Raw genomic sequence first — 21,706 nt, forward strand, 5'->3', positions numbered from 1 at the left:
GCCAAACGGAACTTTACGCGGTTTGTGATGCAAGAGTTTAAAAGTGTACTTGGCCTTTAGTCTTTCGCTAAATAAGCCATCTCCAGTAACTCACAAATGATAGGCGTCCCCATCTAATAGCACTTGATACCTAAAATTGACAAAATTGCATTTGTAAGTAAGGAGACTGACATAGATTGTAAATAAAGCACAAAAAATCAAAATACCAACGCGCTAAATCGTTTTTAAATGTTGATATTATAATGTATGCTAATTACTTAAAAGAAATGTATAGGTAATTGAGTATAAGACGGTCCGTATTACCGGCCGGATCAAAATGTATTATTACGATCGAAAAACATTTCGGTCAGAAGTGAATACCATCTATTAGTGCAAAAAAAGTGTGTTTTGGACAGGCTAGTGAATTTAGTTTGCAATACGGAGCTTGACTTGTAACATGCATAATAGAAGTAAATGTATCGGTGCTTGGCACAACAATTTATTTAAACATATAACGCTAGGAAGCATTTTGGGTGCACGAGAGACAAACGATATATTGATTTTAAATGATTAAAACAATTAAAGCTTTTTTGGAGTAACTGTGTAATATCCTTCCGCAATAACTACAGAAAACCTGCTGGTAGGGGAAATTGCCATCGTGCACAGCAGGGGTGATACTTAAGTAATACAAAATGCGGTGACCACTAAGCATAGAAATTACTAAGAAATCTGCTGTTAAGTTTATTGAAATTTTAGAAAAAGTCATGATGAAGAACAAGATATCTAAAGAAGAAGAACCTAGCTATATATATCTGGAAAGAACTTGAAGGTGTTACCAAACCAATATCAAGGCTAGAAAATGGCCAAGATTTCCCACGTAAATACGGTGAGACTAAGAATCAAGAATGTACTTCGAAGCCACTTTCAATATTGTCAAAAATCACAGCAAATAATCCGAAATCATAGAAATGGCGACGTGGTCATTAAGACAGCTGAGATCACAGCTGGTAACAGGATTACGTTTGCAGAGATTATCTTCAAAGAAATAAACGCTGAAATAGATGCTCAGATTGCGATTGGTTCCTCCGTAACAGTGATTCTGTAAGATGCAAATCTTTCCTGAACGCAAAAACAAGTTGCGAAGCGAGTTCAAAATCACACAAGGTATAAAGATACAAACAAGAAGGTTCACATAGACGGCTTTAGTTGTTGTGCATATAACAACTGTCGCTTTCCAAAAAAATTAACACATTGCTCAAAAGTGTAAACACGAGGAAAAGGACGTAATGCAAAGAAACATGCGATAATTTCGATGTCCAGCCGGAAGTTCAAAGAGGAAGTCGACAAGAAAATGATGCAACAGAAATCAGCAGAGGAAAACAGCCAAACTAAAGCAAAAAAGATGAAGGAGCAAGAAGGGAGCAAGTGCAAAGAGAAGCAAAAAGGATAATGATTGATTGTGGCGGATGGTCGACCACAGAGCCGAGAGACCTCCAGGACAGTGAAGGCATTCATCCTAACCTGCACTAATCCTTTCTCATTGGCATGTAGTAGTGTGCAAGAAGATATGGGTTTAGATGAGTGTGATAGATGTACTTTGGAAAAAAGTAGCTTTACCTTGTAATTTTTTCATAGACTACTAGTATCATTTTTTGCTTGTTTTTTTTATATCGTATGTTTGTAACTTTCATTATTATTACAGTTACTATAAATAGGTTTAATGGGTGTCCATTTTACTGTCTTTCAGATTACTGTGGCGAAAGAGAGTTGGGTTCGCCAAGGTAGCTCTTGAAGCGAAAGTACCAATCATACCGATATTTACACAAAATCTCCGAGAAGCTTTCCGCTCTTTTCCTTACCCTATGGGTAAGTCTCTACATACGATAACATATACATCGACATGCTTTCTGTATAGCATCCCAATGGATTATTTTCAGTGAGAGTTATCCTTGTACCCATTGCTCACAAAAGGCATGTATATGAGCAAATACTTTTTTTTTGCTATGAAGTAGTGTATGGTATGTGCCTAGAAAAGTATTGTAGTTTCATAACAACCATAAGGTTCACAAATTGTTATTTAATACGTATGAAAATGGTCCAATATTAAAACATTTTCTAATAAGATAATCTATTGCCATACCACCTTAGCTCAGACTTGGGTGTTGACCTGTAATATACCCGTATCAATTACTTCAACGAGTTAATTTCCTTTGACAGAGGTCAAGGGAGTTTTTGGTCTTTTCATTTAAAAAAGTCTTACAATTTGCGGCATGTTATTATATTGTGCATTCACTTTTCGGATGATACTTCATCCAATATATCCTTAATCTTTAATAATAAATATAGTTAAAGAGAAACGTGTAAGTATGCGAAAGCTCTAAGCACTCAAATCTTCAGTTAAGGATCGTAGCGCAAAGTTGACCAAGTCTGATACATCACGGGTAAACATGAAGTAGTGAATTATTAACTTCCAAAGCAGAACCAACAATCTACTTCACTTAGTGTTCGTAGGTTCATTTAAAATGTGCATATGCACCTTTGCAGCAGCGCAGAATTTAGGCACTACAAGAGTGTGCAGTGGATTTTGTAATGAGGTTAAGGCATAAAGTGGCTTTGTCATTCATTTTTTTTAAATCTAAATCAGCACATTGTCTTGCAACAGAGTTCTTTATATTCGGTGTTTTCAGCGTTCTTCTTGAAGGTTTACGAATTAACAAAATTACCTCTTGTTCCACTTTATGGCGGTTTTCCTGTTAAGTTAAGGTAAGTGACAGATTCTAATAGAAGATAAAACAGCAAGCCTTACTTTCCTGATCTTAATTGATTAGTGCCGGACGCTAACTTGTTTAGTACGCAGGAGCATATATATATCATATATATATATATATATATATATATATATACGATAGCATAGAAAGCCAAGTAATCAAAAAATACTTAGACTTATTTAGCAGTATTTACTAAACAAATATCTGATTTTCAGAACGATCGTCGGCAAGCCAATCGCATACGACTCAAACCTAACTCCAGAAAAATTGGCTGAAAAGGTAAAATTTCTTTTATAACCAGCATACTTGTAAATATTGTAATTAGGCTATTGGAAACTAGGTTAAATGGCGAATTAGCAAAGCATATCAAAGGAAAGTACCAAATATTAAAGCAAAAAAAAATTACCCAACTCATCAATTAATTCTTTACATTTAGTACAACTAGTAAAGAATCTTTTTTTTTATTTAATATTTGGTCTGTATTTTCATTTTATGGTCTTTTGAAAAACACGATGGATTGTGTGAGTTTTATTTACGCTACTAAAGAACACGGTAGTTTCAAACTCAAGGTAACAATAAATTAAGCTTCGCGTCAGAAACGCTTTTTCTTTTTTACCTAGTATCTGCTTCAAAACTAACCTAAGCTGAAGGTTAAATGTCATTAAATTATGTCGTCTTATCTGAATCGTTGTATATATTTAGGGAAACTAATCATACTATAGAGATGCGAAAACCGTATTTCTCGTTTATGATTGTGATATGTTCTACTTTAATTGGTGAAACCCCTTCGATCAGACTATCGACTAAAATACATACAACTTGGGAATGTGTAAATGAATATTTGAATCTCTATGGAACACATTTTGTGCTTGTTGGTAACGTTCGTTGCGATTGAACATACGGCTGTGCGATGGATATAGAGTAGCTCATTATCTTAATCTATAGATATTTAACATTTCCAGATAATAGTATAGGTTAGCAATCAACGATTTTCTCATGCAGCTTCTTCTATGCTTATATTTATTTCATCATATTGAATATAGACAAAACTATCGATTGAAGACTTGATAATGCAGCATCAGCGTATCCCAGGATCGATCTTGAAGGGAATCATTGATCGGTTCGATTGGCTTCCAACACTACTTGGCCAGAAAACCAAACGACGAATTTCAGATGGCAACAATGAAGAAATAAGTGAGTGTCGATAACAAGCATATTCGAAAATTCGAACTTATTTCGTTGTCTGAATAATACCTGTTGCCATAATATAAAGCGTTACTAATGAGAACAACGTAAAAATGTTTGGTGTTACCAGGGAAACTGCAGTTACACTTCGTCAGAGACAAACGAAAAGTAGGTTTGTGTTTAAGTTGTTTGATTGTTTTTCAGTCTCTCTTATAAATGTACTTAGTAATTCTAACTTCTAGATCCTTGTTATTGTTTTTCTTGTTTTGACATGATTGGTTGTAGTCTTGATTTGAACTTGTGCCGAGAATTGTTGTTGCTTGTGTGCTTGACAGTTTATTTCAATCCGAATGAGGACAAAATGAAATTTCAATTTTTACTTTATTCCAGAGGTAGGGCAGATTTATTAGCGTGTATTTATGATGTATCATAAGACATACATCGGATAAATTTTTATTTTCAACCTCATCATGCGCTTCTTATGCAATGTAGCCTGTACATTATATTTGTGATAATAAAGTACTGATTTTTCTGTAGTTTGCACTCTTACTGGTGTTACACTTAGTTAGCTAATTGTGCGAAGCGCAACTCTATTGTTACCGTGTAAAACTAACCGAAACTGTATCTTCGTGCTATCTACTTGCTAGTTTGAGACTTTAAAAATGGTTTTAACAGAAAAGTTGGTTTTAAGAAATCTTATTGGATACTTTTATATTGATTAAAAGCTAAGAAATGTCGGCGTCTAAAAATGTATATATTAAATGTGTTTTTGCCCTTTAATTATTTTTGCGATAATATATTTTTTACAGTACCTTCGGTAAAGATTTACTGTGCGTGGCGCGATAAGTAATCGTAAATGTGTTGTTTCGGTTTGAGATGTCCGCAAGAATTGTGTCTAGAATAAAGACAAATTATTTTTACGTTCTAGATACAAGGCTTGTTTATTAATACGTGTTGGTATTTCGGCTACTGTAGTATTTATATCATGTTTAATTAATTCTCTATAAAATGAATGGCTAAAATGTTAGAGTTCTTTTCATTTTGAAGTAGCAGGCAGTAAAATTGATTTGATAGAAAAAAACAAAACATTAACTGACGCAAAATTGTGTCAATTAAATGTTCATTCAATATTTAGCCTTCCTGGAGATAAATTAGACTTAATATATATCAAAACAGTGAAGTAAATGTAAAGAGAGCTTAATTAATAAGTGCAACAACATGACAGAAGCAGAGTTACGGTTATTGCAACAGTTGATATTTCCTTATGCTTCTATGTTACTTGATCAATTGTGCTAACACGCAATCTGACAGTATTACATCGATCATCTCATAGAGAAATCCTTATATAAGCGGAATTCTTCTCTTTTTTCTCGTTTTGAGACTAGAAAATAGCCTTGGTATATTCAACTCCCTGTTTGGAAAATCTACTTACGCGGGTGTTTTTATATAATAGAAACCAGATTTTACTTATCTACTCAGCAAAGGTTTTTAAGTCAATTAACTGAAATTATTATTTATCGTAATTTTTTAGGAAACGGGTTCGAGATTCAGGGTATTGAAGTACACCCGCTATTGACGTAGTGTGCAAAACCCTTTCACCCCACGAAGGCCTTTTCTAGTGCAGCCAGAAAGAGCGTATGTGACTGTATAATTTTCAAGTCAATGGCGTCTTTAAACGTCTCCTTTGTATCTAATGTAAGTCATACTGTACAATATGTGCAGTCCAAAATTAAACAGCTTTTCTGTCGTATTTATGATAAGCTGGAGGTACGTAAGTCAATAGATTTGGAAGATAACATCAGGACGCATAACATCTGTCCGTCGAAGGTAACGAGGGTATAAAAATCAATAGATGTTATAACATTTTTCAAGAAGTACGATGTTTTTGTTGCATAGCAATGGATGGATAGATGGAACTTGTCTACTAGCTGGCTGCTTGTGCGAGTCAAGCCTGTGACTAGGGGGATAAAGGCGTAAATAGATTATATTACGTAATTTGCAAATTGTATGTCACGAGAAAGTTATGCAAACATGTTGTTGAACATTATATGCTTTATACATGTTTGAATTACCACTGGTTTATTTTTTTTATTACCTACGGCGTGCGCCCGTAATGTATAGAGGTGAGGATAATTTAGAAAATGGAGAATTTTCTTCCCAGAAAACATTAGAAAAGGGATTTTATGCGTCGTAACTGCTGTCCGCCTGTATCAACCACCGACCGGTACATGGAAGAACTGCAGTAATCAAAATATACATTTCTGTGTCGGTAATTGACAATATGTGATGCATTAAGGATGCTAAGCGGAATCCTCGCAACTTATTGCTAGTCTGTCTATATGTAATGCAATTCACGAAACCTTAATCATATGAAAGGTGTCCAATTAAGATTATTATTGTTATTAACTATTTTGTCTAAAAAGTGTCGATAATCTCAGTTTGTTGGCGTTATTTTTGTATCTGTAATATATTTAGAGGTGACTGGGGTAAAGAGTAAAAAGAAAATAAAACTAAGAACATATTTTCGGAGGAGCTTCACTTTTATTAATTAGGTACGAAATACACAGAACGTAGCTTCGTTGTGGTGACAGCCATACATTTTTTAACATTTTTCAGTGGTGCTGAGCTCTAAAACAATAGTATAAGGGAATAGTATTTGTGTTGAACGAGCCTAGCTTATTCACATGTGCGTAATAGGAGATAAACTTAATATCCATGGTTTAAATGTTTAATTATTTAAAGGTGCTAACATATCTTTCGTACTTTTATCATTGTTTCTATTTAATAAGCTTATATACATTGGCATCATCATCAGCTGCTTTCTTAAATATAATTAAAATAATAGTAATACTTTTTCCTATATGGCTTCAAACAACGGTAAATAATACGTATTCGCTCAGCCAATTATTATTATGCAATTATATTATGGCCCTGCCCAGTGACAGATTAACAACAAAATTTTTTCAACTGGACTTTCCCATTACCCCTACACTGAACGGGAACATGAGCTTTGGAGAACGGATCATATTTTGTGTTCCATATTTTTGCTATCTTCTATTTTTTTGTACCACTAAGCCGCTGATACGTATCTCACACATACATTGGTAAGCCTAACATTTGACTTGCAATTTTTTTTTTGTTTTTGAAGTTCTCTGTAGATTTCCTTGCCAAACGCATGACAATTCGGAAAATCGTGAAGCTAACATATGTATCATATTCAAGCAGGTGTAAATCACATGAATCACTCCATTACCCCAAAAAATAGGATTTTCAGATAAGCTAGGGTTGGATAGAAAAAATTGACAAGTTGTTTAACAGCCTCTTGTGAGTCGATCAATGAGCTGCAGCTGTTTACCAAGCTCAGGGCCGCTTCAAGTTCATTGTGTAAATCAGAGTACACTTTGTTGCCCTGCATTGCCCTTACCTGCAATTTTTAAAACAGAGTTAGTCGCCAAAATAGTAAGCAAGTATCTACAAGTTGTCTGTATTCAACAAAACATTAACATTTCGTGCATTGATCTCTCAGGGTACGGTTAATTTATGCATTAATTCATAAGAAAAGAACGTTAGTATCAGTGCCTTAAATTTCATAGCTTGAATTAAGATAAGAGAGAAGATATAATAATAATATAGAACAAATCATTTTACCTTAGCCAGTGCTTCGCTGGCAAAACGATGCGGTTTGTGCTCGCCCGCTGCATTTTGTCTTGCTTGGAGCATGACAAGTCCGTCTTCGGTAAGGTGTTGTGCAACGATAGCTGCAATCAACCGGCTGTTGAAACGAAACTTTATTGATAAAGGCGAACGTCGCCCGAAGCCTATTGCACCTAACAAGCCGCTCGAAACTTTGTCCTCCCCTGCTTGCAGAAGACTCCCCACGAACCTTTGTAGATGCCTGAATACGATGCGCACATCACCCCCGTATTCTAACTGACGAATACTCAGGACAAGTAGCTTGTCCCATAACAATAGGATTTTGGGCTCGGCTTCTTCATTGACTGGAATGGACTCTACTACCCAATCGACGATTCGACCCAGGAGTGTCAGTTCATTCTCTAAAGAACCACAGTAGCGCAGCTTGTGGAGCACGTATGCGTATAAGGTTAGAAATGAACTACTTTCCACGGCTGCTTTTAATAATTCATCAATTTTTGGACCGGGAAATCTCAGGGCTGTTAACATCGTGCTCCAGCCACCATCAGAGGAAAAAATTTCAAGTTCAGACTTTGAGTAGGCAGCAATGCAAGCTTCTACTATGTGTGGTACAGCCTGCTGATTGGACAGGGAAGCGGCTACCGATATACACGATAAGATCAAGTCAGATCCAGGATTTGCACTGATCCACAAAACAAGTCCATCCGTCAACACATTAGTCCATTCAAAACTATCGACAATGTCTAACACCGAAAACACATCTTTTATGAGTGTGAGGCTTTGATCATTGAAATCAGGCTGTTTAGAGTTAATCAGGCTAGTCACGTAAGTCATATGCTTCGGCATAAACTGAGACACACACTGGCGATTTTTGACTAGATTCCTGGTTCCGGGAGTTTCGGCGCACCTGCGCACCAGTCTGGCGGTCATAGCAAAATAAGCTGCTTGTTTTTCGAGTGTTGAGCAAGAGGCATTAACTGTCCTAAGACAGGCGATATTTTGCATGAAACTCAACAAAACGTCATCCTGAGAGTTGTCATCTGGTAGTAAAACACATAATGGATCACATTTCGTTTCAAAAAAAAGCATAAGATCCTTTAATAATTTCCCAGGCACGCAGCTCCAGTCAAGCTCGGCCAAGCTGTGGCAAAGGTCACGCGTGCGTCCGGAAGCTGTCACAGTCTTATCCCAACCGGTTTTCAAAAGAAGCTCAACAAAACGTGAGTATGCTTCTGTGCGGGCGGTATGATCCCATTTAATAGCTAAATCACTAAGCAGATACGTCCAATCAAGTCGTAAAAGTATCTGAATTAAAAAAGGCAAATGATTAACGTATTCGGGTTCTAGAACTTTGGTCATTAAACGGAGGTCTTGCACATTCGGGACAAAAGCTTCCCATGGAAGGGATAGTATCTTTTCATAATAGAAGGTCGTTATGTAGTTTGGGGTAGCATTCCAAACATAGCTTATGAAATAGCGTTGCCACAGAGAATGAAAGACGGAGGATTGAATTCTAGAGAGAACCGTTTGCACTACTCCCAATAATTGGACATAGCTCTGTAACATAACCGCGATTTTTTGTTTCTCTCCCGGTAGCCAAGGCAGACAGTACTTTTTACCCTCTTGCACTACGCCTAACCAGGGTTCATAGAGATCAAAGATCGCCTGCAATGTGTGATCTATGTCAGAAGCACTTGGCATGTTTTGGCTCATGGACTGACCTTTTTGAACGATGTACAACGTTCCCATGAGCGTGTAAAGTGGGGCCAAAGAGCTGAGATAATAATCACACAAACAATATAATCCTTTTCTCGGCGCTGAAGCCTCTTTGTTGCGAAAATCTTTGAAGAAGTCGGACATCATTTTTATGCTTTCTTCTACGCGACTCGCACCAGGCGCTCCACAAATCACGGGTAGGTCCCCTTGCGTAATGCTCTCATAACCAAGCGCCTTGAAAAATGTTGTAAATGTTTCCAAAGGTATATTGTTGAGACGGACTCCGTTGAGCAGCATGTTGAAAATTTGGAAATAATGCTCGAAGTCATTGACTGCCAGCAGTGTCTGCATTTGATTTAGATAAAGAGCCTCAATCTTGGATAACAGTGGCTCTAACTTGCTCTTTCGACCTATACTCTGCAATGCCGCTTTCAGGGTTCCAATCAAGTTCTGTCGGTCTAGCGCGGTCGTCGGTGTCGTTCGCAGGTAGGAGCCAACATCGAACTTACTAAGGAGAATAAATTGCGTTTCATATAACGCAGGTCCCAAGTTGTAGCATAACACGTTGTACATTTCCGCGTAGCGAGATGGTTCACATACCGCAGGAGCGAAGTAAGGCGAAAGATATGAGACGAGATGCGGGTTTCGTAGAATTAGATCAAGAAGTGGCCGCGTTTGTGTAGGGTCAGGTCGTACGACAGCCTGACCAAGAACTTCTAGACACTGTGTCAAAAACTGGCGGGTAGGGGTGTGTTCCAGACAATCTTTATTCATGAATGACACCAATTCGGCAAACAACTTGCCACCTGTTTTACGAAGGTGCAACCCAGTAATCGGCTGTAGCTGAAGGAAATTAACCAGCTTTGTAATAACGGATTCGACGAAAGCGCATGCGTTGATAACGCCGGTTGAAGGAGGGCTCCGTAAGTCACAAATGATTGTTGTCCATTCGTTGCGATTTTCGACCACATTATTACTAACAACCTTGTTCTTTGTTGCCTCGTGGAACCTGAATACAAGTCGGGCATGCTGCTTACATTTGGGGCCAAGCGCACATGCCATATAAAACTCAATAGAGCGATCCTCATTGGTATAAAGCTTCTTCAGGTAATCGTCGATATTTTCGTCAAGGTTACTAAGGTGGATACTTTGAGCATTAAATGCCCTCGCATGCCCCATGATTGTCTTTAGTTCCGACCTTGCGTTTTGTAAAAGTTTTTCTCCACGCAGAAGCACCTGTTCAGTAACTTCGGGGATAGCAAGTTTTATAATGGGTAACGGAGGCGCTCCTTGAGTATCGTCGTAGCATCGTAACCTATGCAGGATTTTTTGTTCAACTGTTTGTTCAATCTGAGTTGATTGTAATTGTTGTTTCACTTTGAAAGCGTTCTTTTTTTCGGATAACTTATCTAGGCATTCTTCAATAAGTTCTTGGTGAACCAGATCTGTCCACAAGCCAGCCCTGTTGCAAAGCAAAATCTGCAGCAGCTCTGAATTATATTGAGGAGGTAGAGCTAGCAATGTCACGTTAGGGTCATGGATTCGAGGCTCTTCCAACCACAAGTATAAAGATCTGAAATATTTCTGAAGCTTGCCAAACAGCTGGCATAGTTCGTTCATCTGTGCGAGGGCACGACCTGTCTTTTTTGTATGATCTGACAGTGGTTGCTCCTGAAGGTTTTTAGCCAGATCACAGTAACGCCTGTGGTAATGCCCTGTAAGTTCATTCAAACGCCTTTTAAGCTGTTTGAGCACTGGATGATAGGTGGTTCCTTCAAACAGCCGTAAACCAACACAACATCCAGTTGGAGCTCTTTGAAGGTACAGCTGAAAAAATTGTTGCCAAATGAGAGGTAAAGCGGGATGATTCATTTCGGTTTCAAGAGCTTGCTGTGCCCATCGATAGACGAGTATAAATTCTTGGCTGGGTACATTTTTCATCGAACTTGATACTAGCTTTAACGCTGCCTCGGTCGTTAATTTAGTATTAGCAGCCATTTCCTTAATAAGTTGTTTCCATGGCCTGCAGTTCAACTCTACTCTGCCCTCAGCTACAAGGCCTGCCCAGGCAAACCAGGGAAATTGTTTAACAGAAGAAAGTGCTACAAGGATTGGCCATGACGATCCTGAGCCCCACCACACATAGCTCATCACCGATCGAACCATTGATTCATACGCAACATTGGACGAAACTACGCTGGATAATGAGTCTTGTAAAAATAAGAATACTTTCTCAATACAACCAACCTCCTGGTATGCCAGTTGTACCAAAATGTCCAAAAGGAAATATACACTTTCACGTGCTTTAGCCTTAGTACCTCGCTTAACGGACATTTCAGGCAAATTAAATAGAATTTGCAGCCACATAAGTACGCATTTTGTTTGTAAACTCCAGGCTTTTGCTTTACGTACTTGAAGTATGATGATCCGCCCAAGTTGACTCAGGATATCTCCAGGAAAGCTGCTGACCACGAGGTTCTTAACTATTGCTGAATAAGTATTGTCGGCCTGAATAATGGTTTCCATGGCCTGTAAGAACTTCACATGGGTTACTAACAGTTCGGACTTGCAAATAAATACAGCTGTAATTCGGTGAATGGACTCTATGGCTGCTCTGAACTGATCTTTATTAACCAGGTCTACGATAAAGGATACACCTCTTGTTACAATTTCCTCTCTATAATGGCCCATGGAGCACATCATCAGCGCAATGTAAAGTGCAGGCGGGAGTCCTTCTGATACTCCGACCCGCAAAGGTTCCAACCAGCTGACACTGTCAAGTGAAAGCGCAACCCCTATTGGCGGTTCGTCATCGGTAATCAGCTTCCGCTGCGCGTGGTGTGGATAATCTAGTAGATGTAGGTGTAATTGTAGTAACAAGTCCCACAGGTACTGGATGAAGCTGTCAGGAGTAGCTGGCTGTTTTGTGCCAAGTGCATAGTCCGATATGTATTTGAACTGTTTGTACGCATATCCCGTTTTGTCAAACGGTAGGTAGTGCGCTTTGTATGCTGCCAAAATAATTAGAGCTATTTTTTGATGATTATGTTGCGGAAGAAACAGATTGCCAGTATTTTCATCATATCCATAATTCATATTCTGGAGAACTAATCGCGCTAATGAATTTTGAGAACTCACAAGATCGTTCTCTACAAGAAATCCGTAGAGTATATCTAAGTCCTCGTCTTCTGGGATCCAACGGGTGAGTTCGAACCCGCTAAAAAGATAACATGCCATGTTACCCACCTTGCTCATGTTTTGATGAATCTGATCAAGCAGCACCGATACAACAAAAGGGTGCTTCGTAACCAGTCGAGACAGCAAGTCCCTTCCAACTTTTGAATGTACCTCTCTTAATTTTTCGTGTATGTACGTTATGTTAAACACTTCGACAGCAACGGTATGAATAAAGGCCCGATTGGCTTCCTGTCGGGAGATGGCCATATTTGCAAACGTTGTTAGAAGATAAAAGACCTCTTCTTCGAGCATGTTCTCAATCTTCTCCTCAAGTCTGGCAGGTGACTGGAGCTGCTTAGCGATTTCGTGAACACGCATATCCACCAATTGTACTTCTTCGCGGTAATTGTTATGTAAAAGCCAGAGAAGTTGCCAGATGATACCGTGTGACACGTTCTGATATGGTAGGACGGCCATGAACTGCCATGCTCCCAATGATTCTGAAAAAAATATGGAGTTTACTGCTCGCAACAAAAACTGGTCGTACTCAACTTGAATGCGCGTTAGTTCGGTCGCGCTAGGATTTGCCGCACGGAACGCCTCCCAATGATCCGATATGTATTCAACGCAATGACGTATGAGTCGACTGATTCGCTTGGTCAGATTGCGGTAGCGCCTAGAGTGGTACGTGCGCAATCCAACGCGTAGCGTGTACACCAAGTGTGTTGAAAACGAAATCAGTTTAAGCATATGTTTTGCTGTAGTACGGTCAATGTCATAGACTTCATCAGCTAACAGTATATATTTGAATATCTCACGGAACGGGATCTGATTGAGGAGGTCTACTATATCTTGTTCAGCCCATTGGAAAAAAATGGGTTCCCCAGATGCTCCGTTCTCTCCATCACCGTCCACAATGCACCACGTATCTGCTGGACTTTCATCGACCACGGTCTTGAATTTACGAAGGAACACCTCGCGCTGTTTCACAGGGCTACAAATGAGATTTAAAGCAAGCATTGGGTAATCGAAGACTTGTCCTGGTTGGAAATTGTTGTTAATCCACTCTTCCTGTTGGGTCCAAGCATCACTGGGGGGCATCTGAATCAAATCTACTGCCCACTTAGAGATTCCTGCCGGACACCTATTAATTTGCACAAAAGGGCCAGATCCCTTAGTTACTGCTGATCGAACACGTTTTCGGAATGTCTATATACATCAAATTATCACTATAATAGCTCTAGTTACTTCCAAATGTAATCTTTAAGTTGAAGCTAATTCTAAGATTACCTTAGGATGTGGGAAAGTATAAAGAAGTGGTCCTCCAGTGCGGCTACACGAAGTAGAACGGCAATAGACGAACGAAGCCATTGCCGCACTTCCTTAATGTATTCCGCGTCTTCAAAAGGCCGACGGGTGAAGCAAAACAGTATCGAGATCGTTACACGTAGGGACTCTTTAGTTGACTCCTGTTCACGACTCCAACGATGTTCACCTGGGTACATGAAGATCTCATGGGTACATGAACACTTCCCTGATAAGTTATGACTGAGATCTAGAAGAAATAGTAATCAACCCATAAAATTAGGTTCATCTTCCTTGTTACGGATTATATATCCAGTTTCGCTGAAAAACAATGTAGCCGTAAAATCTTTCACGACATTATTTGATAGTATTACATTACTGAAGTGAAGCCTCGATAAGTGAGTCATGTCATCAAATGTTATTTAAAAAAATGACTCTCGCTGTTATATGCCACGCTGAAAATAATGTGTGCTTACAGTGATTTGATCAACAGCCCAATTAAAGCGTGGTAGCTAGACATCAATTTAATTGAACCTACCGATCCTAGGAATCGGAGCAGTTTTGGGGATTGTCTGAAATGGAAAAAGCCCTTTATTGAGAACCTGCTCTATCTGTATCTTCAAAACTTGAGCCGAATGATTGCGACTAGCAAACTCTGCGCGCAGCAAACCTCCTAATTGTCGAAGTGTATCCCTGAATCGGGCAGCCTGGTGACGTTCATAATTAGCTATTTCATACTCGTGGCTCTTCTCGACCCGAGAATTGTCACCACATCTGCAACAATTTCGTAAACAGGGATGAGTACAGTTTGATTCTAGTTATCTTCCATCGAACTTGGATAAAGCCAAAGAAGGTTTTTATCTATATAGTAATTGTAATAATAATTAAGCTGATGTGCTTTCGAATTAACAGCATACTAATTCAATGCCTGGTATTTTACACTTGTTATCTTTACATGAATAGAACGACACAAAAAAACTCATAAGTTTGTTAACAGGCTGAGAGCTGATTTTTGTTTTGTATAATACATATATACATTTTTACTTCATGTCACTGGGCCTACACCAATGGGCATTGGCCTATTTAGCCCAAGCTACCTTGCAGCTTGTTCGAAACCCTTGAATTTGGTCAACTGAATAAACATTTGAAGCTAACATATTCACGTACCAATTTCATCAAAACCCACATATACTTAGTATTAGTTCTGACAATCAACTAGGTGTCACTTCAGTTAATGAATGATGGGGAGATTTTGCTATTGCAAAATTAGATACCCCGTCATAGGCGCGTAGAAGGATAGCAGATTTGAGTTAACTTGTGGTGCATATCTATGAGTAATCCGTTGCGTTATTAAAGGTATCGTTTGAACCTCAATGAGTTTGTTACCTGTCATAAGCGGAAACTTGTCCACGTCCCATGCTCCAAACATGATCACGAAGCTCCTGAGCTTTTACAATCAGCTCATCTAGTTGGTGAGAGCAAGCGGACAAAGCACTCTTTTCAGCATAATACTCCGACAGAAGTTTGAATAGCTCGTGTTCCTGTAATCTTTAACGACAAAATCGTATTATGCAAAAAATAGTAGTAGGAGCTAATTAGAGAAGTAAATCTGTCGGTACTGGCGTTTTAGATAGCTTTATGCATGCATACACAAGCAAGACAAATATGACGAAGGGCGACATATTAAAACTGGATTTCACACTTTATGCCTTATAAAACAGTCTTCACTTCATAACATTGCTCACAAATCTGATGCTGAACGATAACAGTTTCAAAATTTGAAATTGTAAACCTTTCTTCAGAGTACATCTCAATGAAAGTATCCTCCAGGCGCTCTCGTTGTTGCAGGAGAACTCCTTGATTTAAACGTAGCATCTCAGCCTCGCTCATGGGAAGCACCGAAAGCTTTTTCAGGTCCAGCTCTGGATAAACCCTATCAAATATGAACCAAATACATATTCGCTCACATACGGTCCTACAAGCAATATGTACGAAAGTAGTAATTACGATCTTTTCGACCCAGCCCACGTAGAATGCAAAACAGCTATACGGAGTGCAACCAAAGATGTACTGATATTAACGTTCAAAATGAGAGATAATTGCCGGATATGTCTAGGCCACAGCGGCTAAGGTTCATTGATTAAATCCGTAATCTTAAAAGTATAAAAAACCGATACCTCTTTTGTCGTCAGTTGTATAAAATACACATGACGTAATATGGCAAACTATATTTTCCGTCATGGGAAAGAGGTGCCTACGTGCCTTTTGCCGTCAATGGTCACAGAACGCTTTCTTTAAAACTGGTGGCATCTTGTCCTGGCATAATTTATAGGGGCGTATAGCAACAAAGCACATTTAAATGTAACGAAAGCAGAAAACATAAGCGTTTACTGCAAATCGAAAGCTGTATCGTGCTCCCTATTTTGTATAATTACACCATATCCTACCGGGTAAGTGTTTTTCGCTGACTGAGAATGATCTCTCTTTGGTTAGGCATCTTTATCACAGAAGGTGGTCCGCTCGAGTCCGTTGATAAGTTTGGAGCAGATGGCTGCGTAACATTGTACTGACGATCGGTACCATCCTCTTCACAAGGAGGGGCTGTAAAGCTTACTAAAATTAGTATAGATGTATTACACAAGGATCAGATAAAACTAATGCTTCATATTCTTTATATCTTTATGCTACTCTTGTAATAATAAGCGTAAGAGCGCATTATCGAAATAGACTCATAGTTTTAGCTTAGTTCAAAACCACATCGAGGATTTTACATCTTTACCTGTGCACTGTATTCCGCGTGGTATAGAGTCTAGTGTGGGATATAGTCTGCCGTCTTTAATGCTAGTAAGCGTCTGTCCATGTTGCTCGACCTCAAATGGGACAGGTTCCTCCACATGGTTTGCTGCATCGTCTACGGAAACAGCCATTTTTTCAACCTTAACTGACTCATTTTCCATTTCCGCAGCCTTGTAGGAAACCTGCGAATCACCGGACGCTTTCTCTGTCTGTAAAAGGTGATTAGGTTCTTTGAGAGTACACTGTTTTGCACACTCGCTCACGTTTTCGAATTGTGGTGCGTAGGTGTCGTTATTGCGTGGATCTGTTTCCCCTTTACATCTTTTTTCTGACGCGGTGCCTTCATCTTTTGAGACATAGCCCAAACGATCATCCACTGGAAATTCGCCTATAATATTCCACGGGAATATAGAGGTTACGTCCTTTTTACCAATATAATGGTGATAGCACTATTGATGTCTTAAACAGCATTCCTCGAAATATGGACTATCTTTCACGATATGTTCTAAATCCCGTAACATTATAGCATTCATGTACACATACACGAACAGACAGGAGTTATATAAAAAGTTAAAAGAAGCCCTACTACTATGAACTAGAGGTTCTACTACTATGAAGTCAACAGTATCCCATTCATTTTTGAAATATGAATTGCATTAGCAAGCCATGTAAGAGTCTGTTATTCCAATAATTTGTTGTTACGAAACCCCTCAACACAACAGCTGCACAAGTATCCAAGTATCATCGTTTCGCTGACCCGAAGGAATAAAGATGTGTGATATTCTGCCAAAAAAAGAACGCAGTCACCCCAAGACTAATGCCGTTTGGGCTCTTTATTGAATAAGGAAAACGGGGGAAATTCATCTGAAAACCTGCGGCACCGATGGACAACACAAACCTATATTCATAACACAGAAAAGATTTGATTGCAGAAGTCACAGTTACGGAAATACAGAGTGCTAGCTGTCGTTGTAGATGCTGTCATGTCATTCGAAATGCTTGCGCACTGTACAGCATTCTCTAAGTACTTAGTGATAATAAAAAATTAATTTACTGCTATTCTTATACAGAGACCCCTCATAGCTGCTATATAAGAAGAGCAGCAAATACTATTTGCGCACTAATATCTGGATTAACAAAAACAAGTCGGTAGCTCCAGCAGTATTTAATGGCATCTGCAATGCTGCATGTTTTGAAATGCGGATTGAGCATTTTTTGGTAAAAGAATTTTAACATCTGGTCAGGTAGTAATTATTGATAATGCGTCACTCCATAAATCACAAAAAGTCAAAGATCTTATTAAATCTGCGGGTTGCAACATTACTTTTTGCCTTTTCTGGCTTTAAGTCTTGAAAAAAATTATACCAGTAGACGCACTCTAGCTTTCATTATATTCGCAGCTGCCAACATATAATGTTGCTCATAAGCTGTGAACATAAAACGTTGCTCATACAATCGAGATATATTATGTTTCGAGTAATTATGCAAAAAATGCAAGTTTAATTATATAAATACATGCGAACGTATCGTATGTAATCTGAGAAAATGTCAGTTATGCAAGGAGGATCTAATGGCATATTTACAATAATATAGTTATGCAAATAAAATTACATATGTATTTGTATAAAATTAATAAACTAATAGAAACTAAAACAACTTATTAGGCAGGAATAAGTACGTAAATAAGAAAAAAGGTAATCTTTTAGGTCTAAATAAATGTATTAACCTATTATTCATCAATAGGCAGTAGAAACGTGCATGCTGGGACTAAAATAATAGTGGTAAATACTTTCGGACGTTAGATAAACACATTATTGTTTTTAGTGACGCTAGTTTTAAAATACTTCCCAATGTATATCCGACCACGACGATTCGGTTGGCACGGCCCTAAAAACACCTTAAGGTCCATAAGCACTTCTGGATTAGGTTAGTAAAATGGCCTGTCCTGCTTTATAAATACCAAGAAGAGTATCAAGACCGATACGAAACCAGATATATCTTCAATAATTATGACATCTGTAGAAACAAGGTGTAAAAGACAGGGCGACCTCTACCGCTTGTTTTTAAGAAAATACAGTTATAAAGTCTCTACAGTACAGTTTCTGTACTTATGGGCAATGGTAATGGCACTCTTGGGCGAACCGTTGCCTATAGCATAAGCGGCAACTCAATAAAAGTGATACTGATCGATATAAATAACGATGGCAAGCTGGATATAGCAGTTACTAATGTTAACTCAAAAACAGTTTTTATACTTATAGGAAACGGGGATTGAATTTTTGGTCTTCCAGTAAGGAATAACAGTTACGAATTTCAATAGCGATGGCAAATTGGATATAACCAGTACTAATCACGTTTAGAATAAAATTTCTGTTTTGATTGGTAGAGGCGAAGAACTTAGTTCTCACCAAGGTGAATGCTTCAAAATGCTCTACAAGAGGAAACGACATTCATTTATAGCACCAAATATAACAAACACAAGGCATACTGAGTGATAATAAATAAGTGATTACAGCTTTACTGTTCAAAGTATACCTAAAGGGCTGTTGTGGTTGAACAAATGCACATACAATGCCACTAGGTTCCCATTTCTACAGTTAGAGTTGTCACGTTCACAATCTTTATCGACGATCTTGGAATGGAAACAACTTATCCATATCACGGCGATTTTTTTGAGTTCTACATTGTTTGAGGTGAAGCGTGTGCGATGTAAACGGCTTAATAATTCAGTGCGTATATAGACGTGCTTGCTAAACAGCGACTAAGTTGTGTTAAGAAATTACTGCACACAGAACAGCTTACAAGAAATAGGCAAGACCATATTCAAGTTATGAGACAAACAGCGCCAGCTCCTTATATGTCATAGAATAAACCATGGTTATCAATCATCTGAACCCATACTTTGGATGGGCAGTAGAATGCAAATGAGTTTCTATCGGCTCACATTTAAGTAGAAAAACATGACATGAATATGACCTATATGACTCAAGTATATAATTTGTATTACACATTTGGGATCTCCTTTTTTTCCAGTACCTCATCTACAACTAATAAATACGCAGGTAGCAACAGTTTATTGTTCAAAATCTAGTAAGATACAGGTTGTTCTGTACAATTAAACGATTTTTTGTGATTGACTCGACTACTACTTATTCTGACATCATAAAGCACAATTGTGAGCCAGTGACGATTATATTTTGCTGGTATCCGACTTGCTTTCAAAAACATGATATTGACGACGCCAACATAAATATGTAACTGTACGGACAATTTTTTGAAGACCATTACACTCATACTTGTTCTTATACATCTCCACTTTCTCTAGACATACGGCGTAATGATGCTTATTTGCAGCATGATAACAGTGCTAGTACTAACATTCTCTATCAAAGGAACCAGGAAAAAATTGAAATGTGGTATTATCTGGTTAGTATGACATAATTTAATTTATTATTATACTTCAAACGCTACCTGAATCGACTATTTTTAACCACACCATTACCAAATGCTCAAATACCCAAATTGTACATATCCTTCGATCAGGAACGAGGCGGGTTGATTCTTAATTCGTTTTTCTCCTGATAGACGTTAATAGGAAGCTCAGGTAATTTACTTTGCCACAATTGGGTTTAATCCAGATTCTAAATCTGAATTAATGGACTGACTATTTACAATAGGTGCTATGCTGTGCCGTATATTAAACACAGATTGTTGACTCTACCCAGGCGTAATGCGTACGTGGTGGTATAGACTATCCCTCAAAAGCATGTATGTTTCATAACAACTAATCTGCAAAAAGTTATGCGAAAGAAGTAAATTTGTTCGACAGCGTATGCGGTACGGTGCCAGTAGGCCTGCAATTAAAATATAAGTAATACTTAAGTCTAAGTCAGGCAAACAACTTTACGGAAAGAGGTCGTCCACATAGCAGTCCGGTCACTTGGACCCCTTGCTGCTTTTTCTACCACAGTGCTACTTGATGTTTCATTTCATCAACACAACTGGACAACTTTCTTTCCGTAACTAGGATTCTCTCCGTAGCTAACATCGACAGTGCAATCAAACAGAGGTCCGCAAATTTGAATTTGTAATCTGTACATATGTCTATATGAAAAAAGCGTAAGGCAACACAATATTTTGTCGTCCACCAGCCGATATATTTCATAGGACGAATAGTATGTGTTATGTGTTTTGTAAAAAATAAGGAAGCAATGTACTCAAGTCTTTTCAATTCTGCGTAGAAAAAAATGTATATCACTTGTAGACAGAGACTTGGCCCGACCATCAAATTATTGTGGCCAATTGAATGCGACCAATGTAGGTCTAAATTGTTCAATGTGGTTAGACTTTAGATGCATAAAATAATAATAACTTCTTTCGGACAATGTCGAATCTTGTAGTGAAATGTATTGAATTTAGCAAATACTGTAATGTTAGCCATTATAGAGTTTAATAAAGAACTAAACATTCAGTTTTCGGGCGCGAGTACTGATGACACACGTTTGTATTTTGCTAGGTTTCGTTCATCAGGTGACAGGCAGGTTCTTTAGCTACGTGATTGCTGTCAGCTTGATAAGCGAAGACTTACTAGTTGGTTGCTCGGCAGGGTGTTCGCCCTCCAGAACGATTTCTGGTAATGTGGCTAACTGCTCCTTTGTTGTTCTGTCGCTGAGTTTCACCTTCGAAGCATTCTTCTCATGTTTTTTTTTGCATACGACTTCCATTGCGGACAAATTAGCCAAGAACACCTTCTACTCTCAGTTACTTGCTCTTCTGGTATTCTGGTACCAACGATAGATATTAATGAACACAATCTTGTACGACTCACTACATATTATCCACAACCAGTTTGTCTACACCTCCTGAGCACATCGCACTTCATGCCCTTTTTTATCCTGCGATTTTCAACGCAACCCAAACAAAAACATTTGGTCAAAAAAGCTACACTAGATGAAGACTGAATATATGCTGCGCAAGCAGACGTCCGTTTAAGCCATATGCAAGAGGCTTTTTCAATGAGATGGTGCATGCTAATTTATTTGTTACCCTATTGCACCCGGATGTATTTGGCGCTTACCGGGATAAACAAGACTTTTAACACAAGTCTTGCGAAAATTCACTGTATC

The 21,706-nt window shown here is 38.4% G+C and overlaps 2 protein-coding genes across 15 annotated transcripts in view; one reads left to right on the forward strand and one right to left on the reverse strand.

Annotated features, from left to right (window-relative positions):
* The window catches only part of LOC111263379 (DGAT1/2-independent enzyme synthesizing storage lipids), a 16,477-nt gene extending 10,013 nt beyond the window's left edge, over window positions 1-6,464 (forward strand). For 9 of the 13 annotated variants that reach the window (XM_022838396.2, XM_022838401.2, XM_022838395.2 and 6 more), the window contains 5 exons: window positions 1,727-1,845; window positions 2,667-2,742; window positions 2,963-3,026; window positions 3,791-3,941; window positions 4,063-4,475. In XM_022838396.2, the coding sequence (XP_022694131.1) occupies window positions 1,727-1,845; window positions 2,667-2,742; window positions 2,963-3,026; window positions 3,791-3,941; window positions 4,063-4,148 (496 nt within the window). In that variant the 3' untranslated portion in view covers window positions 4,149-4,475. Of the gene's footprint in view, window positions 1-1,726; window positions 1,846-2,666; window positions 2,743-2,962; window positions 3,027-3,790; window positions 3,942-4,062; window positions 4,476-4,741; window positions 4,867-5,463 lie in introns of those variants that run through there. The other 4 variants (XM_022838402.2, XM_022838403.2, XM_022838405.2 and 1 more) reach the window with 4 other exon arrangements.
* On the reverse strand, window positions 6,452-21,584 carry Epg5 (ectopic P-granules autophagy protein 5). 2 transcript variants are annotated; one of them, XM_086969574.1, is made up of 9 exons: window positions 21,169-21,584; window positions 16,564-16,968; window positions 16,232-16,385; window positions 15,577-15,717; window positions 15,171-15,332; window positions 14,323-14,558; window positions 13,770-13,974; window positions 7,581-13,623; window positions 6,452-7,356 (listed from the first exon to the last, which is right to left on the reverse strand). In XM_086969574.1, the coding sequence occupies exons 1-9, from the start codon at window positions 21,302-21,304 to the stop codon at window positions 7,174-7,176; spliced, it is 7,665 nt and encodes a 2,554-aa protein (XP_086825700.1). In that variant the 5' UTR covers window positions 21,305-21,584; the 3' UTR covers window positions 6,452-7,173. The 2 variants fall into 2 exon arrangements, with proteins under 2 accessions (XP_086825700.1, XP_022694122.1); XM_022838387.2 differs by having other exon boundaries at window positions 13,770-14,034.
* Window positions 21,585-21,706: the final 122 nt, after the last annotated feature.

The sequence above is a fragment of the Varroa jacobsoni genome, unplaced genomic scaffold, assembly GCF_002532875.2.
Source record: "Varroa jacobsoni isolate VJ856 unplaced genomic scaffold, vjacob_1.0 scaffold_759, whole genome shotgun sequence".
Classification (NCBI taxonomy): domain Eukaryota; kingdom Metazoa; phylum Arthropoda; class Arachnida; order Mesostigmata; family Varroidae; genus Varroa; species Varroa jacobsoni.